Source organism: Rousettus aegyptiacus, unplaced genomic scaffold (assembly GCF_014176215.1).
Source record: "Rousettus aegyptiacus isolate mRouAeg1 unplaced genomic scaffold, mRouAeg1.p scaffold_m13_p_2, whole genome shotgun sequence".
Taxonomy (NCBI): Eukaryota; Metazoa; Chordata; class Mammalia; order Chiroptera; family Pteropodidae; genus Rousettus; species Rousettus aegyptiacus.
This window is the reverse complement of record NW_023416295.1, coordinates 86933884-86951024: the sequence shown is the minus strand read 5'-3', so window position 1 is coordinate 86951024 and position 17141 is coordinate 86933884. Positions and strand designations below refer to the sequence as shown.

Sequence of the window (17141 nt, the reverse complement as noted above, 5' to 3'; positions counted from 1 at the left end):
TTTATTCCCTTATCCCTTTTCCATGCGGTTTCCCCTAGGCTTGAAAATTATCCACCTGCCCAGCTTTTCTATACCCTATTCCAAAACAATGAACCTTGCTTAAAAATTTTCTCATTTGCAGGACACTTCTGGAATGCAGTCTCATTTTATACAGAAGCCTCTTACCTCCACTTTCCTACCTTCCATGCAGAATTCAGTGCTGATATTTCCTTCTTTTTTAAAACCATGGCTTTATCTGGAGTTTTCTTAGAAAACCTTGGCATTACAGACTTCATCCGACTTGAAATAAGCTGTAAGTTCCCTCGTTTATAAATTTAATGGAATCGGTCAACAGAATAAACTTTAGTTTTATCTTTGCCACCAAGTACATATTAGTACTACCAAATTAATCTCACTGGGCATCTGTAAAATTAGCAATGCCAATTCCTAGTTCCTTCTAATGCTTTCTGTTTTATTATTACCTATCAATATTTAATTAGTCATTTTTTCTTCAAAATAGTGCATTCTCCAAATGTCCATGGATACCTATAGCAGTGTCCTTTATCTGATCTATGGGTATTTCTTACCTGTGACTTTAAGCTTCCATACCATAGAACTCATTCATTACAATTTCTGTGGAAAGTTGTAAGTGTTCTTACGCATTCTATTTATATCTGAGATCTACTTTTTTGTTGTAATTTTGCTCTTAAAGTAATTTCCTGACTTATTTTCCACAACTAGGAGTGTGTGACTACCAAATCAGAATTCCCATTGTTTCTCTACCACTTCACCATGAACTTTGGTTTATTTAGTGTGTTTGATGTCAAGACATGGATCACTATTTAACATCCCATCTTCTATATACAAATTATATTCAGTAATAATCATAAAGTTAAGTGAAAAACAATAGAAATTCAGATGTGATAAAATGTTCTATTATTGAACTTTTATATAAATCATACCAATAAAAATATTCTCATATTAAAAATATAATGTAACAGATAAAATCTTTTTAATTACATGTATTCACTTTTTACAAAAACAGGAAAAAATACCTACATATTAGTATATTCTAGTAACAATAATATTAAAATGTCTATTCCTTAGACTTACTTAAATTCTACAAATTTGTGAATGACATCATCAGAATTAATTTTCTTTGCATATTAATGTTTAAAAAAGTATAATCAGATTTGCCAACCTATCTTCTCTCATATTGATCAAAAAGTACTTTTTTATAAATTTTAAATTATTTTTTTCATATTAAGCAATAGATATATAAATTTTAGGAAAGATTCTAAACATAAGGATAAATTTAGTACATTTTCATAAAAATGTTGTTTTACAATAAGTTACAGAATTGCAATACTCTCCATGCATATTTTTCTTAATTCTAACAACTTTCAAATATCTCTTCAATCAAAAATAATCTGATAAAATATTTTTTACCAGAAAATTTATTACAGATTGCTATTCTATTTGGTAAAAACTCACAAAGTTTCTGAGGATTTAAAATTCTTTAAGCTCTCTTTGGGTACAATTTGTGCCTACCTCTGTGGTACTACGCATTCAGGCATTTCAGTGGATTTGAGTTAAACAACAATAGCACAGTAATTATAAAAATGAAAAATCAGAACTTGAGTTCTTACTCTTAAAAACAGACACATATATTTAAATTTGTATGTTCAGGAGCCAACAGTTTATAAGCAGTTCTCTGGAGTAACTTCCTTCTTTAATATAATATTTACTAAGTGGCAAATAATGAAAAGTGCTATTTGAAGCTTAAATGTACATTATTAAAAATTAATACTAATATCAGCATTTCTTAAAACTTAGACCAACAAAAGATTATTTTTTTTAGTGGAGGACTGTTTTATCACTGACATTTAGAATTAATGGTGCATGGCAATAATGAAAAACAGATCTGCTTTTAATTGCTTCTGTTTGTTTTCCAATTCTCTGTACTCAAGGTACCCCTTATTTCTTATGCACAAGGTGGACTGTTTCCACTCTCTTGACCTTTTTATACCTATGACCATAAAAACTCCTACTTGTCATTATGTGTCTCATTTTTCTGTGTCTTAACTGGTGTTTTCTATAGTTTGAAACAATTGACCATATTACAATAATTATGTAACTGCATCATAAACTCCTGAAGGCATAAATAATGTAATTCTGTAATTACTAACCGAAACTTGGAAATTTAAGAATTTCATAGGAAGAGACAGAACACTGGTAAAAAGGAGATACCTGCAGTGTTTGTATGCTTCTCCTGCAAATCACCAAGCAGCTAAGTGTTTCTTTTGCAATGACAGCACAACACATACAAGGAAAGAGATCTATTTAATTGGTAGTTTTAATCTGCTTTTAGTCCAACAATTTAGATTGTTAATGGGAGGAAACCCTGTGGCTTCAGTGTGAAATAAAATCTCTCATACCTAACTTGGCCCAGATCTGAAAACATGGAGTTGAGTGCCAACCATTTCATAATATAAATATAATAATGTCAATGTAACTCTAATAAAAATTAAGCCCCAAGGCCTTTTGATTCATTAAAACAGCAGCAAATTTCATGGCATATCACAAAGTAATGAGTGATGATTTGGTATTAATTACATGTCAATGTCCAATTTGTTTGTACTTCCTGTTACTATATTTTATCTTTTAAGTTATCCAAAAATATTTTAAATGCAGGTGGTATTATATTTGATGAAAATTTAAAATCCAAGATGAATTTATAAACAATCCAACAATTAGGTACTGTTTTTATTACCACTTTACAAACAAGAAAACTGAGATGTGGCAAAATAGGAAACTTGCCTTAGGTCATGGTGGCTCCAGAGTCCACATTCTCAAATCTGCATTTTAAGGCCTCTGCATTATTGCCTTTCCTTTAGGTCAGGTCTTATAGTCACCAGAATGCAAAAACAATTCAAGTTCTCAGTTATTATAAATTATGCAGATTGAGGGTTTCCTATACGGAGTGTAACTTTCTATTAGGATTTAACCGAGGAAGAAGTGGTATAAGGTAGTGTCTGACCTTTGATAATTCATATCTGGCAGTTAATGACTTTGTCAAATAAATACCCATGTCCTGTTTTGGGACTAAAGGAGAAGGGGCTATCACAGGGTGCTGAGAACTAAGGGAAGTTCTGCATATGAAGTTTCCGATTACTGAAAGGAGACAGTCTTCTCCTCAACTTCAATTTACAATTTAAAATGTGTGTGTGTGTGTGTGTGTGTGTGTGTGTGTGTGTGTGTGTGTGTATAATGATAATGGAATGTATACTCATTTGACCAAAAAATGACAAATAATTTTACTTTTGGAGTCAGATTTTACTACCTAGGAAACTTTGAGAAAATTATTTATACTTCTATGAATTTTGGTTTTCCCATCTATACAATGAAAATTAAAAATGATACCTTTCTCATATGATTGTTTTGAGGGTTAAAATGAATCTATGGTCAGTACTTAGTGCAGTGCCTGCCAGAGTTCATTGTACTGTGCTGCCGCTACTTCTGTCTCTCTCTTTCTCTCTCCTATGGCTATACCACCTCCACCACCATCACCACCACTATCATCATCACATATCATCATACATATTACTATCCCTGACTGGCTGTCTCTGGCTTGTATGATATGCAGATTAATATAGAAGAATAGAGTCATGGGATAGGCCAAGAGTAGGAAAAGCGATACTTGTTTTTGATCCCAAGTACCACTACTCGCTACTTGGACTAGACACTTAAACTTTCCGAGCCACTTTTTGTTTATTTAAGTCCTAATACTAGCATGAATGATTATATCATCTGTATTAATGAAATAACATGGAGAAGAGCACTGGATTTTCCAGGTAATGAGTATTCTCCATTTATGAGTGAAGCTGCCTAGCTAACCCAGTGTCTAAGAAGATATAGGATGACAAAGCTATAGGCAGAATAGATCCAGAAAACTCAGAACATTGGCATGGATGCATGCTTATCAGGTTGACATTGGTGTCCCAGGTCCCAATGTTATTTCCTAAATTTTTACAATCGGGACCAACGGAGCCAGTGAAAGAGCTTTGAACTTAACATTTGGTAGTTACGATTATTAATAGTAGTTTTAATACCATAAGTTTTCAGTTAAAGACCTCTCTACATAGCCATTGACTTATGATTGTTTATACCATTCCTTCATGTTATGCTTGTGCCCTAAATTCATGGATAATTCCCTTCGTTTTTCTTATCTGTTTTCCTTTTTGGTTTTAGCTCCTTCTGAGATCACTTTTGCCATTGATGTTGGGAATGGCCCTGTAGAGCTCGTCGTCCAATCTCCTTCTCTTCTGAATGACAACCAATGGCATTATGTTCGGGCTGAGAGGAACCTCAAGGTGACCTCGCTACAAGTGGACAGCCTCCCAAAGATGACCAGGGAGACTTTGGAGGAGGGCCATTTCCGATTACAGCTGAACAGCCAGTTGTTTGTAGGTAGGGAACATCTTAAGGCACCCTTCATGCTAAAAACCCTACAAAACCACTGTATGATAAGGCATAAGAAAAATTACTTTTATTTTAGACCTGGGAAATGACTAATATATGTTATCAAACACTTATAATTATACATCTAATTTTACATTTTTTTCTTTCTAGCTTTATTAGCCACAGCAAATATAGATTATGCCTCCCTCCCCTTAGCAAATTTTAAGGCGGTCTCAGACTCTTTTTTGTATCTGTTCTCCTTGTACGTATGACCTTCAGTTATCCAGGGACTCTTGTTATTTTTTATCCTTATAACCAAAATATGCTCTTAGGAAAAGGATATATCAGTTCATTACACCTTAGTGGTGTTAGCTCGAGGTCAGTGGATCATACTTCCCTCTTCCTGCTGATAGCTAACTCCTAAGCATTATTCGTAACAGTTTTATGAAATATACTCCATCATCTAAAAGGGATTTCAGTCACCAGTAATAGAGAGAGAAAAGATAGAGAGAGACAGAGACAGATACAAGACAGAGAGAGAGAGAGAGAATTTAGCCATATTAGTCCAGATAGGAAAGGTCAGCCTTATAGCTATAGTTTAGAAAGGACTTTTTGAAAATATGTTGAGTAGGGCTCATAAAGCTTTAAAGTGCAAAATAGAGCTATAAATTTTAGGGATATTGTATTAGAAGTCCAAGAAGCTTACATAAAACTTAGAAGGGCAGATTCTTAGAACAATAATATAAATAAGCTCCAAAAGTTACCAAACTACAACTCTCACACTACATGGCTTTACTAATGGTAATGAAATGCCATCAACAATCAATGGGTGATCCTTACTTGCTTCCTTTAAATTGGAGTTTGTAAAACTTTTAACTCTGAGCACAGTCATCGCTAAAGCACACGAGCTAAAGGAAAAGAAGTAACAGAATATGTCATATTCTTTCTTCTCAATAGGAATCATATTTCTTTCTTCATCTTCATTTCTTTCATATTTTTCATTTCTAGCAGAAGCTAAGATATGTGATTAAAACATTTTTATTATTATAAGGTGTTTACTTAATTAATAACCTACAGAAGTGATATGTTTTACTATTAAAATATTTTAAATTTATGATGCCATTTTAATTCTATTTAAACAACACATTTTATTTCTCAGAAAGTTTGCTAGTCATCAAGATTTAATTTTTTTGGTGAAATCAATTCAAGTAGTTCTCAATTTTCATAAATTATATCCATGCCAAAATTTAATTTATCTTCAGGAATTATTTATGAATCTTTCAGGCTAAAATGTATATATAAAGATGGGATAATTTTTTGAGTCTTTCATGCAAATTTCATGTAGCTATAAAATTATCATATATCCTGAATATGTGATAAACTTTCTGCGAGTCAACTGGGAAAAGAGGCAGCTGTGTTTCGTAGCAGGTTTTTACTTCCAGACATTTCAATAAAATTGATCACAAAGACAATGAGTTGTAAGAGCATGTGGGTGGGTCTGGAGGAGATATTTTGCTAGAGGTGAAGCCAAGGTCAGCTGTGGAGAAAGCACCTGCTTCTGTTATGTTTCTCTCCAATAAATTCCATCTCAGATATTACTCTGCTTTATTGAATTTATCTTAATGTACTCAAAAAAGAAAAAAAATACTGTTGAAGGTCATTTTTGTCGGTTGGTTTAAATTTTGTTGTTTAGCGTTCAGAGATATGCCCATTTAGAAATAGCAGGTGGCTGAAAAAGCTGAAGTTGCAATTTTTCCATTTTTATAATTTAGTAGTTAAAAAAAGGACAGAAACAAAAGCAAAAAAAAAACCCTCTACTTTGTTGTAGCAGGCAAAATTAAGAATTTCATTTCCTATCATTCAGAAATTTAGAGAAACTGGATATGTTTATTTGCTAGGCAGAAAAAGATGTCACTGATGTGTACTTCTTTACTAATACAATCAAATGTGGCAGTACTTAAATATTAATTTGGATATATCTGTCCAGATACCTTTAGCCACTGAACTATCTTTCAATCAAAACAGAGCATTATTCATCATTGTAATCAGTGACATTGATGCTGTTCTCATGAGTGTTTCCTGAGTGCCAAAAATGGGTTGATTTTACAGATAGGATGTACCTTTTAATATTGCCCCTGCTATAAGAATGTGACAAGTTGAAGTGCTAATACACAAGTCAATGTTTTATCAACATGATAGTTACATTTGTAACCATGCTGTTTCACTGGTCACATTTCTTTAACAGATAGGAGAGACTTCATAACTGTAGCTTCTGAAATGTATGCTGCAAAGTTGTAGTTGTCTCATCTTTTACACTCTTGGTGGTATCATCCCTCTGCTTTGCTCTGTCATAAAAATGTGCCAGTCACTACAAAGATGGAGCAAGAGAAGCTCAAGAACTAGCATCCATGGCTGAGAGTAAAATGAGGAAATCTGGGTATGAATTCCAGTTCAACTGCCAACAAGCCATGGAATCTTGGTAGAACACAACTAGCCTAAGTATACTCACTGTCTTTACCTGCAAGATAAAACTGAGGAGTCTGGTAATTAACTTTTCAGAACTTGAGAATCTGCTATTTTTATGTATTTATTAAGAATGACAACATCTTTATCCTCATGCCCATGTGTATGTAACAACATGAAAAAGTTCTCATTCTCCCCAAATTTGACATCACATCTTTCCAAATGTGCTACAATTATAACATGGACACTTTAGAATGATTTTCTCCCCATGAATCTCATTTTTGTGTGGTTTTACTTACTTCTTACTTTTTTGATCTTTCATGGAACTTTTTTTTTTTTCTTTTTTGGCTCAGCTTCTTATATGTGCCAAAATAAACTGAAGTTATTCCCAACTTATAACTCCTTAGGGAAAATACTACACTGACTTGACAAATCATAAAGTTGCAGCTATCCCCCAAAATGCTGCTTCTGCTTCACATCAGTAGGGAATTATTATTCCTATTTTCAGGTGAATCATGTCAAATGTGGTGAGGGCACACAAGAGAAATAGAGGCTCTTGCACTCGCACTCAAGGCAGACACAGGAATTGAGATGTTTCTCTGGAAGCAATGAGCATTTGTCCAGATGACACTTGGAGGTTTTCTAAGAATGACAATAGTCACATTTAAAAGTTGATTCATACGCAGTTCAAGGAAGCATCATCATGATGAATATGTTTGGGGTACCAAGGACCAACTGAAGAGTTTCATACAAAATTGCTTTTAGCGAGGCCGTGTAACTAATGATGTAAATTGTCAATAAGAGTGATATGGAAGCCAAGAGGATAAATGCATATGTATTTGTTAGTTGGTAAGAGAAACCATGTAAGAAACCAGGGGAAGACAGTAGAAAAATCACTTACTGGTAGTATCAACAGAAATTGTATAATCAAATAATTCATTTTAGGATTTTAGGGCTGTGAAGATATATAGGCTTTGAAGGTTAAGAAACCCCAGTCTGTTCCTGGCTCTGCCAGTATAAAATCTGTTTAATTCTTGATTCTGGCCAAACCAATGTCTCTGGCACTGTTTTCTCAACTATGTAATGTGGAAATATGAATAACTTTTTTACCATTAAGTATTCAAAGAATTAATTATAAGTTTTCTGGTATACAACAAGTATGTCTGTTTGATTTTTTTTTTTTTTTTAATTAGAGGCATTGCTCTAATTCTCAAACAGCTTGTGGATTAAGTATGAACCTGAATTAAATGGCTTTCGGCTGCCCTAATTATAATGCTACAATTTTTTGTTGGTGATGTTCTTGCAACCTTACGATAAACTCTAGACCAGATGCAGACTAGTAAAAAGAAAAATATGTTAAAAAGGTTGCAAAATCAAATATCTGCAAGAGCCAGGAAGGCGATATGAATGATTGAAGTGGTCCTAGTTGGGAATGTAGCCAGGTGGACAATGCATGAGGAATTGCTCTTAGTGCAGCTGAGCATTGTCATGCAGGAAAGCAGGTTTGTTGCTAACAGATCTTGGTTCTTCAATGAAAGAATTACTATAATTTTTAAAATAGTTTTGTTTTACAAAATTGGCATCTAGTTAAAATAAATACTGAGTGGGCGGAAAATTTGTGACTAAGGAATGTAGAGTGTGTGTGTTTGTGATTGCAGGATGAAGGAGGATGAGCAGTGGAGTTCATGGGGAAAGACACCATAACACATAAATATGAAGTATACACAGAGGTCCAAAGTCAAGACAGACCGTGGGGCATTAAAGATCCATCAATAGTTCAAAATGCCTTGTGCCCTGGTGTCAGAGCAGGAAGATGGAAAAATAAGTGAAGGCCAGATTTTTCATAATACATCGACTGTGCCAATATGTGTAAGGAATTGAGTTTTATTCTCAGGACAACAACTACTGTCTATAGGGTATCAAACAGTACTGGCAAATAATTTTTTTTTTTATGTGGTTGAGCTTTTTGATTAGAAAGTAGTGCATGGAGAGAGTCAAAGCTGAGAGTAGGAAGATCAATTAGAAGGTTGCTGCTGGGGTTTAAGTGGAGTGAGGGAGATTGTACTAAGACTGGGGCTCTGGGTGTGGAAAGAAGCAGATGGATCCACAGATATCTGAGAGAACAGATTCGCAGGGCTCGTTAGTGGAAGAAGGTATATGAGTGAGAAGGAGGAAGGAAGATTGTGGCTGCATTTCTCTACATTACTCAAGTTTTACAGAGATTCACACCTCCAGTGCCACTGCACAGGTAATAAGTAGATAACACTGTTCAAAAACGAAGAGTGCTGATAACCTGACTGGGTGTGCCTGTGTGAGTGGGGAAAATCTTTTCAGAATGATGCTATTCTTAGTCTACATATTACTTCTTTATAAAGAAAAGAAAAGGAGCTTAGCCTCTAGTTTTTCTCTCTTGTAAAGATGAAAAAGCAGTTGGGTAAAGACTAAAATTTAGTTTGTAGTTCATTTTGTTGTATTTTGTCAGCACAGGAGAATGCTGCAATGACTCCCTGTTATGGGTCATTCTCACTGTACTCTGTAGGTCTCTAACCTCAAGAATGGCATTTCTGTCAGAGAAACAAACCAGCCACTTTTTCCATTTGTGAACTTGGCTAGGTCATATGCAAAAAAAAAAAAAAAAAAAAAAAAAAAAAGTACAATAGATCCTGCATTCTCCATCTCTACTATAAATCCTGCTGAGAAGACATATGAAGAATTATTCAAATCTACCAGAGGGAGTGACTACTAAATAAGAGAAAACAGAAAATAAAACATTTGACTTCAAGAGTCCTCTTCTCTTAATTCTACACAATTTCTAAGAAAGAAAGAATGAAGCCTCCTCTGTGATCTACTTGTATTTATAATTGATTTGTCTGGTGGTTAAAGGAGATTGACTCACTAAAATTGAGACAGACAGCAGAATGCAATTTGGGTTTGACCTCTTGGTCAGCTTGGATATCACTTACCAGAATAGAAAATGTGATGGAGTTTTATTGTTACTTCAGAATAATAAACTAGATTAATCGTTTAGTAATTTTCTGTCTTTAGATGCAAAAAGTGATTGTCATACATGTATATATGTGTCTGATGACTTGGTGTGATTCAGGAAAGACAGAATTCTCCCTACTCCCACTCTATGTTCCCACTATCCCCATTTCCAATTATTTCCTCAACATCTGCCAGGCCTATTAATGCCAGAAATTTGTTTAAGTTACATATTCACTTATTTAACTTACTGCTCTTGATCTTGTGTAACATCTACATTCCAAGGTTAAGATAGTAAATATGGAATTTATATCTTCTTCCACCTTGGTAGGAATATATTTTATCTGGTCATTTGTTGGACCAAGATTTAATAAAATTGAAATATAAAAGACTAAAAATGAATGTGGGGCAGAAAGAAGAGAGGATAGAGAAAATAAATGACAAGCCAGTCCTACCCTTGTTGTTTTCCAACACACCTTCATCTCCTCCCCATTAGTATGCCTGTAGACCCTGAAGACCTGAATATCCTTCATTAACCGTATTCATAAACTTAACCTTAAAACAATGGATTTTTAATAGAATTTTGGCTCTTTAAGTCTGGTCAAGTACTTTCTCTGGGACCTTGCAGATTTCTGAACACAGAATAAATATCTGCTGATGAGATTTAGTTTAATCTCTTGGTTTAGTGTCTCTCAATATATATTTTTCTGACTTTTGAGATCTATGCTAGTAGAATCCTGAAATTTCTAACATTAACAAAAAAATCCATCATTTTGAATATACTTTCTTCTTGAACAGTTTTCAATGAGCATTGCAGGTCTTTCTGAAACTTTCAGGATGTACCTTCAGCAGAAAGTTGGGGTACAACCCTTTTCTGTATTCCAGAAAGAAAAATTCATCTTCCAAATAATAATCTGGGAATAATCTCTAAGACCAGTCAGCATTTATATATATGACCTACCAGTTCTCACCATTATGAGGGTTGAAAAGAAGGGATAGAAAAGAGCAGTGATTGAGAATGTACTGTATTCTTTGATCTTAGCTAAGCATTACCATAATCACGTGAAATAGATTTATTCTTATTTTATAGATCAAGTAGCTGAAGTTTAAGTGAGTCAGTTGTTAATGTGGCTAATCATCCAGTAACTTGGAGTTTGAGGCCATGTCTGCCTGGCCTTGAAGTTCATCTCTTTCTAGTCCAATGCACTGAGCTGTGTGCATTACAAAGCAATTTGTGGTTTTCTAACTCCACACAGTGGATACTTGCTTCTAACTTTGCCAGAGAGACAATCCAGTTCTGTGCATTCCACTTCAGATAAACATCTGCTATAGACCAAAAAACACATTTTATTTCATTTGTAAAGGACATGGTAAGTGCTTATCTTAAGTTTTTATCTTAAATTTGTAAAGTACAGTATTCTACATGAACTATAATCCTTTTGAAATTCTTTTTGAGTGTGTGTTGTAGGCTATTTTTCCCAGCCTGAAAAGGCTTAAATTTTTCCCAGGTTCTTTAAATTCCTAATTCTCACTGTAAGCTTCAATGGAAAAGTCCACCACAGCATAACAGAACAATAGCCAGTTGTTACCAATGCTGTTATTAAACTTAAAAAAAATTGAACCCCATGATATCTCATACTTTTGTGTATATGTGTGTGTGTGTTACCCTTTAGGAGGAACATCATCAAAACAGAAAGGCTTCCTGGGATGCATACGCTCCTTACACTTGAATGGACAGAAACTGGACCTGGAGGAGAGAGCAAAAGTCACGTCTGGAGTCCGGCCAGGATGCCCAGGCCATTGCAGCAGTTATGGCAGCATCTGCAACAACGGGGGCAAGTGTGTGGAGAAGCGCAGTGGATACTTATGTGATTGTACCAATTCACCATATGAAGGGCCCTTTTGCAGAAAAGGTATGATATGAATTTCTGTTCTACTGTGTGCTGTATTATAGCACCTACAGGCCATGATCAAGTCATAGAATCCTATGACCTTTGAGAGTCCTCCAAATATCATTTACTCTCCCTCAATTTCTCTCCGTGTGGAAACCCTGCATATCTCCTCAACAGAAGTATACGTACTCATTGTCACTGTGTGTGGACACTGGTAGTGCAATTGTACCGAGTGGATAGTAACAGGCAACAGGTTCTTCTTGGCCAAGAGCCAGCTGAACACTAGGAGGGGTGACTGTCATTTCTGTTGTATCACGTAGACTCTCGTTTCTCCTCTGTCAACAAGATCAGGTGGAATATAATGACCTTTTCAGTTTTAATTCCTCATTTCAGAAATATAATCAAAGAATCATAGAATCTGGTCTTGGAAGAACATTAAAGACCCTTAGGGCATCCTAAACCATTTTTTAAATAAGGAGAGTATAGATAAGTTAGTAAAATCTGTATTATGTATCTAGTAACATCTCTCTATTCTGTAGGTGATGTGATTGGGATCTGAGGCTTTAAAGACCTACCTCCAAATCTTATAAATTAATTGCATTGACAAAAACTAACCATAATGGATGTACACCTTGAACAAGGAATAATGAATGGTTATGGTGTAAATTATCTAAATAAATTCAAGATAATTTTACAAACTATAAAATTTCATTTTTAGAGGAAATACTATTTTTCAAATAGGACAAAAGATTTAGTCTACCATCAGTCTTCGCAGAATTGTAAAGTTTATTTTATTGATTAAAAAAGTTTGTCGAGTAAATAATGTAAAAAATATTTCAAGAGCAGTGTTTAAACTATTAAAGCATTTTAATTACCAATTGAAACACCATGTATACACAAATAATAATGGCAGCTATAAAAATTCTTGTTAATTCATTAAAACATTTTTCCCAAGCACCTCTGACAAACAATGCTTTATTTAGTGCAACTTCCTGTTAGAATATAAAAACAATAAGGAAAGGAGCACCCAATATTGTCTTCAAGAAATCTGAAGTTCAAGCTTTTTATCCATCTTCAATGGCCTTCTCCCCAGTAAGTGTGAATTACTGGGTCGATATGGCTGGTCAAACTCTTCATCCATTTGCACTGGCCTTCTCAGTTAGTGTGAATTACTTGTTTGTCATTGCTGGAAAGTATCTTGCTTTGGAGAAAATTAATGGTACAAATATTAGTGCCGACAGAGTGTTGGGTCCTGCAAGAGAACTTGAAATAAAGCAGGGCCCTTTCTGTTAGGCTCTGAATGTGACTTAAGACAAGCAAAGTGCTACTGAGTTTTTCCAGAGGTCTCTAAACAACTTTCCTGAAAAGTTTGAATGGCATGCTTAGCCTGGTCCCACATGCTATAAGAAGCAAATACAGAATAAGCACTAACAGGCTCTGTCACTAAAATATACTAATATCGTTTTATAGGATCTATACCCAGGCTTCTGTTAGGGGAAAAAAAAATAGCAGACTTCTCTGCCTTTATTCAGAAATATTGTTCAAACATCTCATAGATCATATTCTGAATTTAGCCTAATTTTTCATTGGCTTATTTCTCTGAAACAGCTCCTATAAATTATCTTCTGTCCATGCCACTGTATCTTTTGACTGAATTTGTTGAAATGTCTTCTGTGCTCTCTCCCTACTTTTTATTTTGATCTACAAACAAAATAGACAAATATGTGCTTAGCCTTTTCAGCTTGTTTCATATTTCACTGTTTCCAAACTTTCTCCATTTCATAAATCTAAGGAAATGATTCTCTTTATATTCAACAGTTCCAAAGTCTGTGAGATGAACCTTTTTACCAAGTCTATTAGCCATGCTAATTGCCTCTGGGAAATGTGACTTGGAACCGAAATGGAGCCATTAACTGCAAGATGGTCCTAAACATGGTTGCTCTCTATTGGGGCAGTCTTCTATGCTAACTTTCTATGGCATATATATTTAAGGATGTGCAAATACTGGAAATATCTGGGGTAGAATTAGTGACATTTATCTATTAGGTATGCCTGGGCTAGAACCATAAACAACCTACTTTCTCTTTCTGTTTACAGTACAAAGAAATAATAACCATAAAATTAGCTAATAATTATTGACTAAAACATTTGTTGCTTATCTCCAGTCTAATAGGGAGGATGATAATGTCTACATTTAACATATGAGAATCTTGAAGGTCATGGCAGTTTAGTGACTTATTAATAAATATCAGAGCTGAGGGTCCATTTAACATCTTTTTGATTCCTTTTCCCCTTAATGACCCTAATTTCATTCTCTACGGGAATATAATTCAAATATGTAGTTTTTTGGTTTGTGTTTCTTTCTTATTAAATTATGATAGAATTTATATATCATGATATTCCACTTGTTTAAACATACAATGCATGAGTTTTTAGTATGTTCACGAAGTTGTGCAACCATCACCATGTATTTTAGAATATTTTCATCATCTCTAAAAGAAATCTATACTCATTAGCAATAACTCCGCATTCACCTCTTCCCTGAGTTCCTGGAAACCACTAATCTATTTTCTGTCACTATGGATTTACCTGGTCTGGGTATTTTATTTATATGTGGCCTTTTTCTGTCTGGTTTCTTTCACTTAGCATGTTTTCAAGGTTTAATTATGTTGTAGAATTGCCCATACTTCATTCTCTTTTATTTCCAAAAGGGGATTCCATTCTGTAGTTGCACCACACTTTGTTTGCTTATCCATTTATCAGTTGTTGTTGTTATTATTATTAATATTATTATTATTATTTTGCTATTATGAATAATGTTGTTAGAACATTTCATTTCTATATTTTTTTGTATGGACTTTGGTTTGCTTTCCCCTTGTATGTGTATCCAGAGGTAGGACTGCTGGGTATTATAATAACTATATGTTTAACTTTTTGAGGAAATGCCAAACTGTTTTTCAAAGTGGCCGCTCCATTTTACATTTTTACCTGCAAAGTATGAAGATTCCAGTTTCTCAACATTCTCACCAATACTCGTTATTGCCTATCTTTTTGATAATAAATATTCTATTGTGAATGTGTGAAACAGTATCTCATTGTGATTTGGCTTACATTTTCCTAATTACTAATAATGTTGAACATCTTTTTATGCACCTATCAGCTGTGGATACATCTTCTTTGGTGAACTATCTATTCAAATGTCTTGTTTATTTTTTAAAAAACTGATTTTGTTTATTTGCAGTTGTAGGAATTCTTTGTATAATTTGAATATAATTTTCATATCATATATATGATTCATAAATATTTTCTCCATTTCCCACTTTCTTGAGAGGATCTTTTGAAGAACAAAAGTTTTTAATTTTGATGAAGTCTAATATACCTTTTTTAAAAATTTTGTTGTTTTGGGAGTTTTATCTAAGAAAATCATTGTCTATTCCAAGGCCACAGGATCATTATTATAAGAAAAACTTATTTATGTGTGTTTAATATTATGCCAATTGTTCTATTTATTTTTATTTTATTATTTTATGTTTTTTTTTAAATTAATTGTGACCTTATTTCTAGGTAACCACTAGCCTTGTCATTACCCAGGATTGGTCTTCATGTTTATTCTAATTCTAAATTTAATTATTATTTTTAAGACCAGCTACTGTTTATTGAGTTCCTACGATGTGCCACAATTTTATATTCTTCTAATCCTTCTACCCACTACAAGACTAAATTCACTACTATTTATGTTTGAATAACCTGAGATTAATTTGGATCTTTTGAGAGAACTCCAGTTTCCAGGTCAATCAGACTACACAGCTGGCTCAGAGATACATTCCCTCTCCAGTACCACCCTTTCTCCTAGCTACTTCTGTTAGCTCATTCCACACTTTAAGCCTTGTCAGTGTTGAGCTCCTCTTTTAGATCTTCCCAGGCAACTTTGACCCATGGAGATATCTTTGTATTATTTTTTCTGTCACTCACATATCACACTCTAGGCTACCTCCATTGGTGTTATTCTTTTAATGTGTGTCTTCTCAGAATATAATCAGGATAGTTCCTTCCACCAGGTAAGTGTTCAAGAGACATTGCTAATGTTGGTATTGAGGTCTTGAAGTAGCATGATGGTTACTGATAAACACCTTCATATTAAGATTTCTTTTTCTATTTATCTAAATAGTTTTGGATGTTCAGGAAAAAAATCAATCAGAGGCATAAATATGATCAGAGAACTTAAACTCTTAGTTTATAAAATATAAGAAACTGAAAGAATAATAGAATCCAGGTGTCTTGCTGAATATCCCTTATGTTGAAATTGATAATACATAAACACGAAAATTACTGGGGATGGGGAGGAGGGAGGAGACAAATTTGGTAGGACATTTCTAACTAAAAAACTACTTTTCCTTTTAATTTTATGTCTTAAGTATAAAGAAAAAATGTAATATGCTTATGTTTAACATTATATAACAGAATGCTTCAAATTATATATACATTCGAACTCACACACAAACATCAAAGAAAAACCATTTTTTGTTAACTATGAGATAGTAACTCAAAGTACAGGTTAAATGTCCCCAACGAAGTTCACTCAAGGAAAATGCTTGAATTAAGTCAATAATTAATCCGAATCTTCATAAGACTCTGCTGCATATCTTTATAATTTGGAGTACTGATGTTATAACCTTCTTGTTAAATGCAAAACTCTTAATCTGAACCTTTAGAAAAATGAACTCATATCCCCAATCTGCTAACGATATGCATAAATATGCAACTTTATTTTTATTTTTGGCACTTCTACAGGCTGTTACAGAATTTTCACAAAAGTAGAACAGATTTGCAATAGAATTAGAAAGCAGAAGCCAGATTTAATTGTGTTCTAGTAGCCACCAATTCAATCAGAGAATTCCATGTGGAATTAGGAACATCCCATATATCATTTAGAAAAAAAAATAATTATGCCAATATAGATTCCTGTTTACTGTGCTATTTTTATGACAGATGTTTGCTGCCAGATATAATCTATGTTGCTCTATAAAGGACTTTTTTACTCCATACCCTAATACTCTATATAGATAAAATTGAAAGTGAACTTAAGAGTAGCCTTGATTAAAAGAAGAGAATATTTCAGCATTTGGATGAATATGCAGTAAATAAATAGATTTTTCTTTAACGAAGAAAATCAGGATGGGTTCAGGTTAAACTATCTTCTAATATGAGAGTTCATGAGTTCAAATTGCACTGTGTAACTCTCCTAAGTGCCGTACACACATCAACTCATTTATCCACATAGAAATAAATACTGTTGAGGTAGATCTTATGCTTCCCATTTGCTAGATGAGAAAAGAATCTTCACAGAGTTTACTAACTTGCCTG

At 33.9% G+C, this 17141-nt stretch overlaps 1 protein-coding gene across 3 annotated transcripts in view; it reads left to right on the top strand.

Moving 5' to 3' along the window:
• Positions 1-17141, top strand: part of CNTNAP5 (contactin associated protein family member 5) — a 723905-nt gene that overhangs the window by 601951 nt on the left and 104813 nt on the right. For all 3 annotated transcript variants that reach the window (XM_016161356.2, XM_016161355.2, XM_016161357.2), the window contains exons 16-18: positions 122-292; positions 4231-4449; positions 11559-11798. In XM_016161356.2, the coding sequence (XP_016016842.2) occupies positions 122-292; positions 4231-4449; positions 11559-11798 (630 nt within the window). The remainder of the gene's footprint in view (positions 1-121; positions 293-4230; positions 4450-11558; positions 11799-17141) is intronic.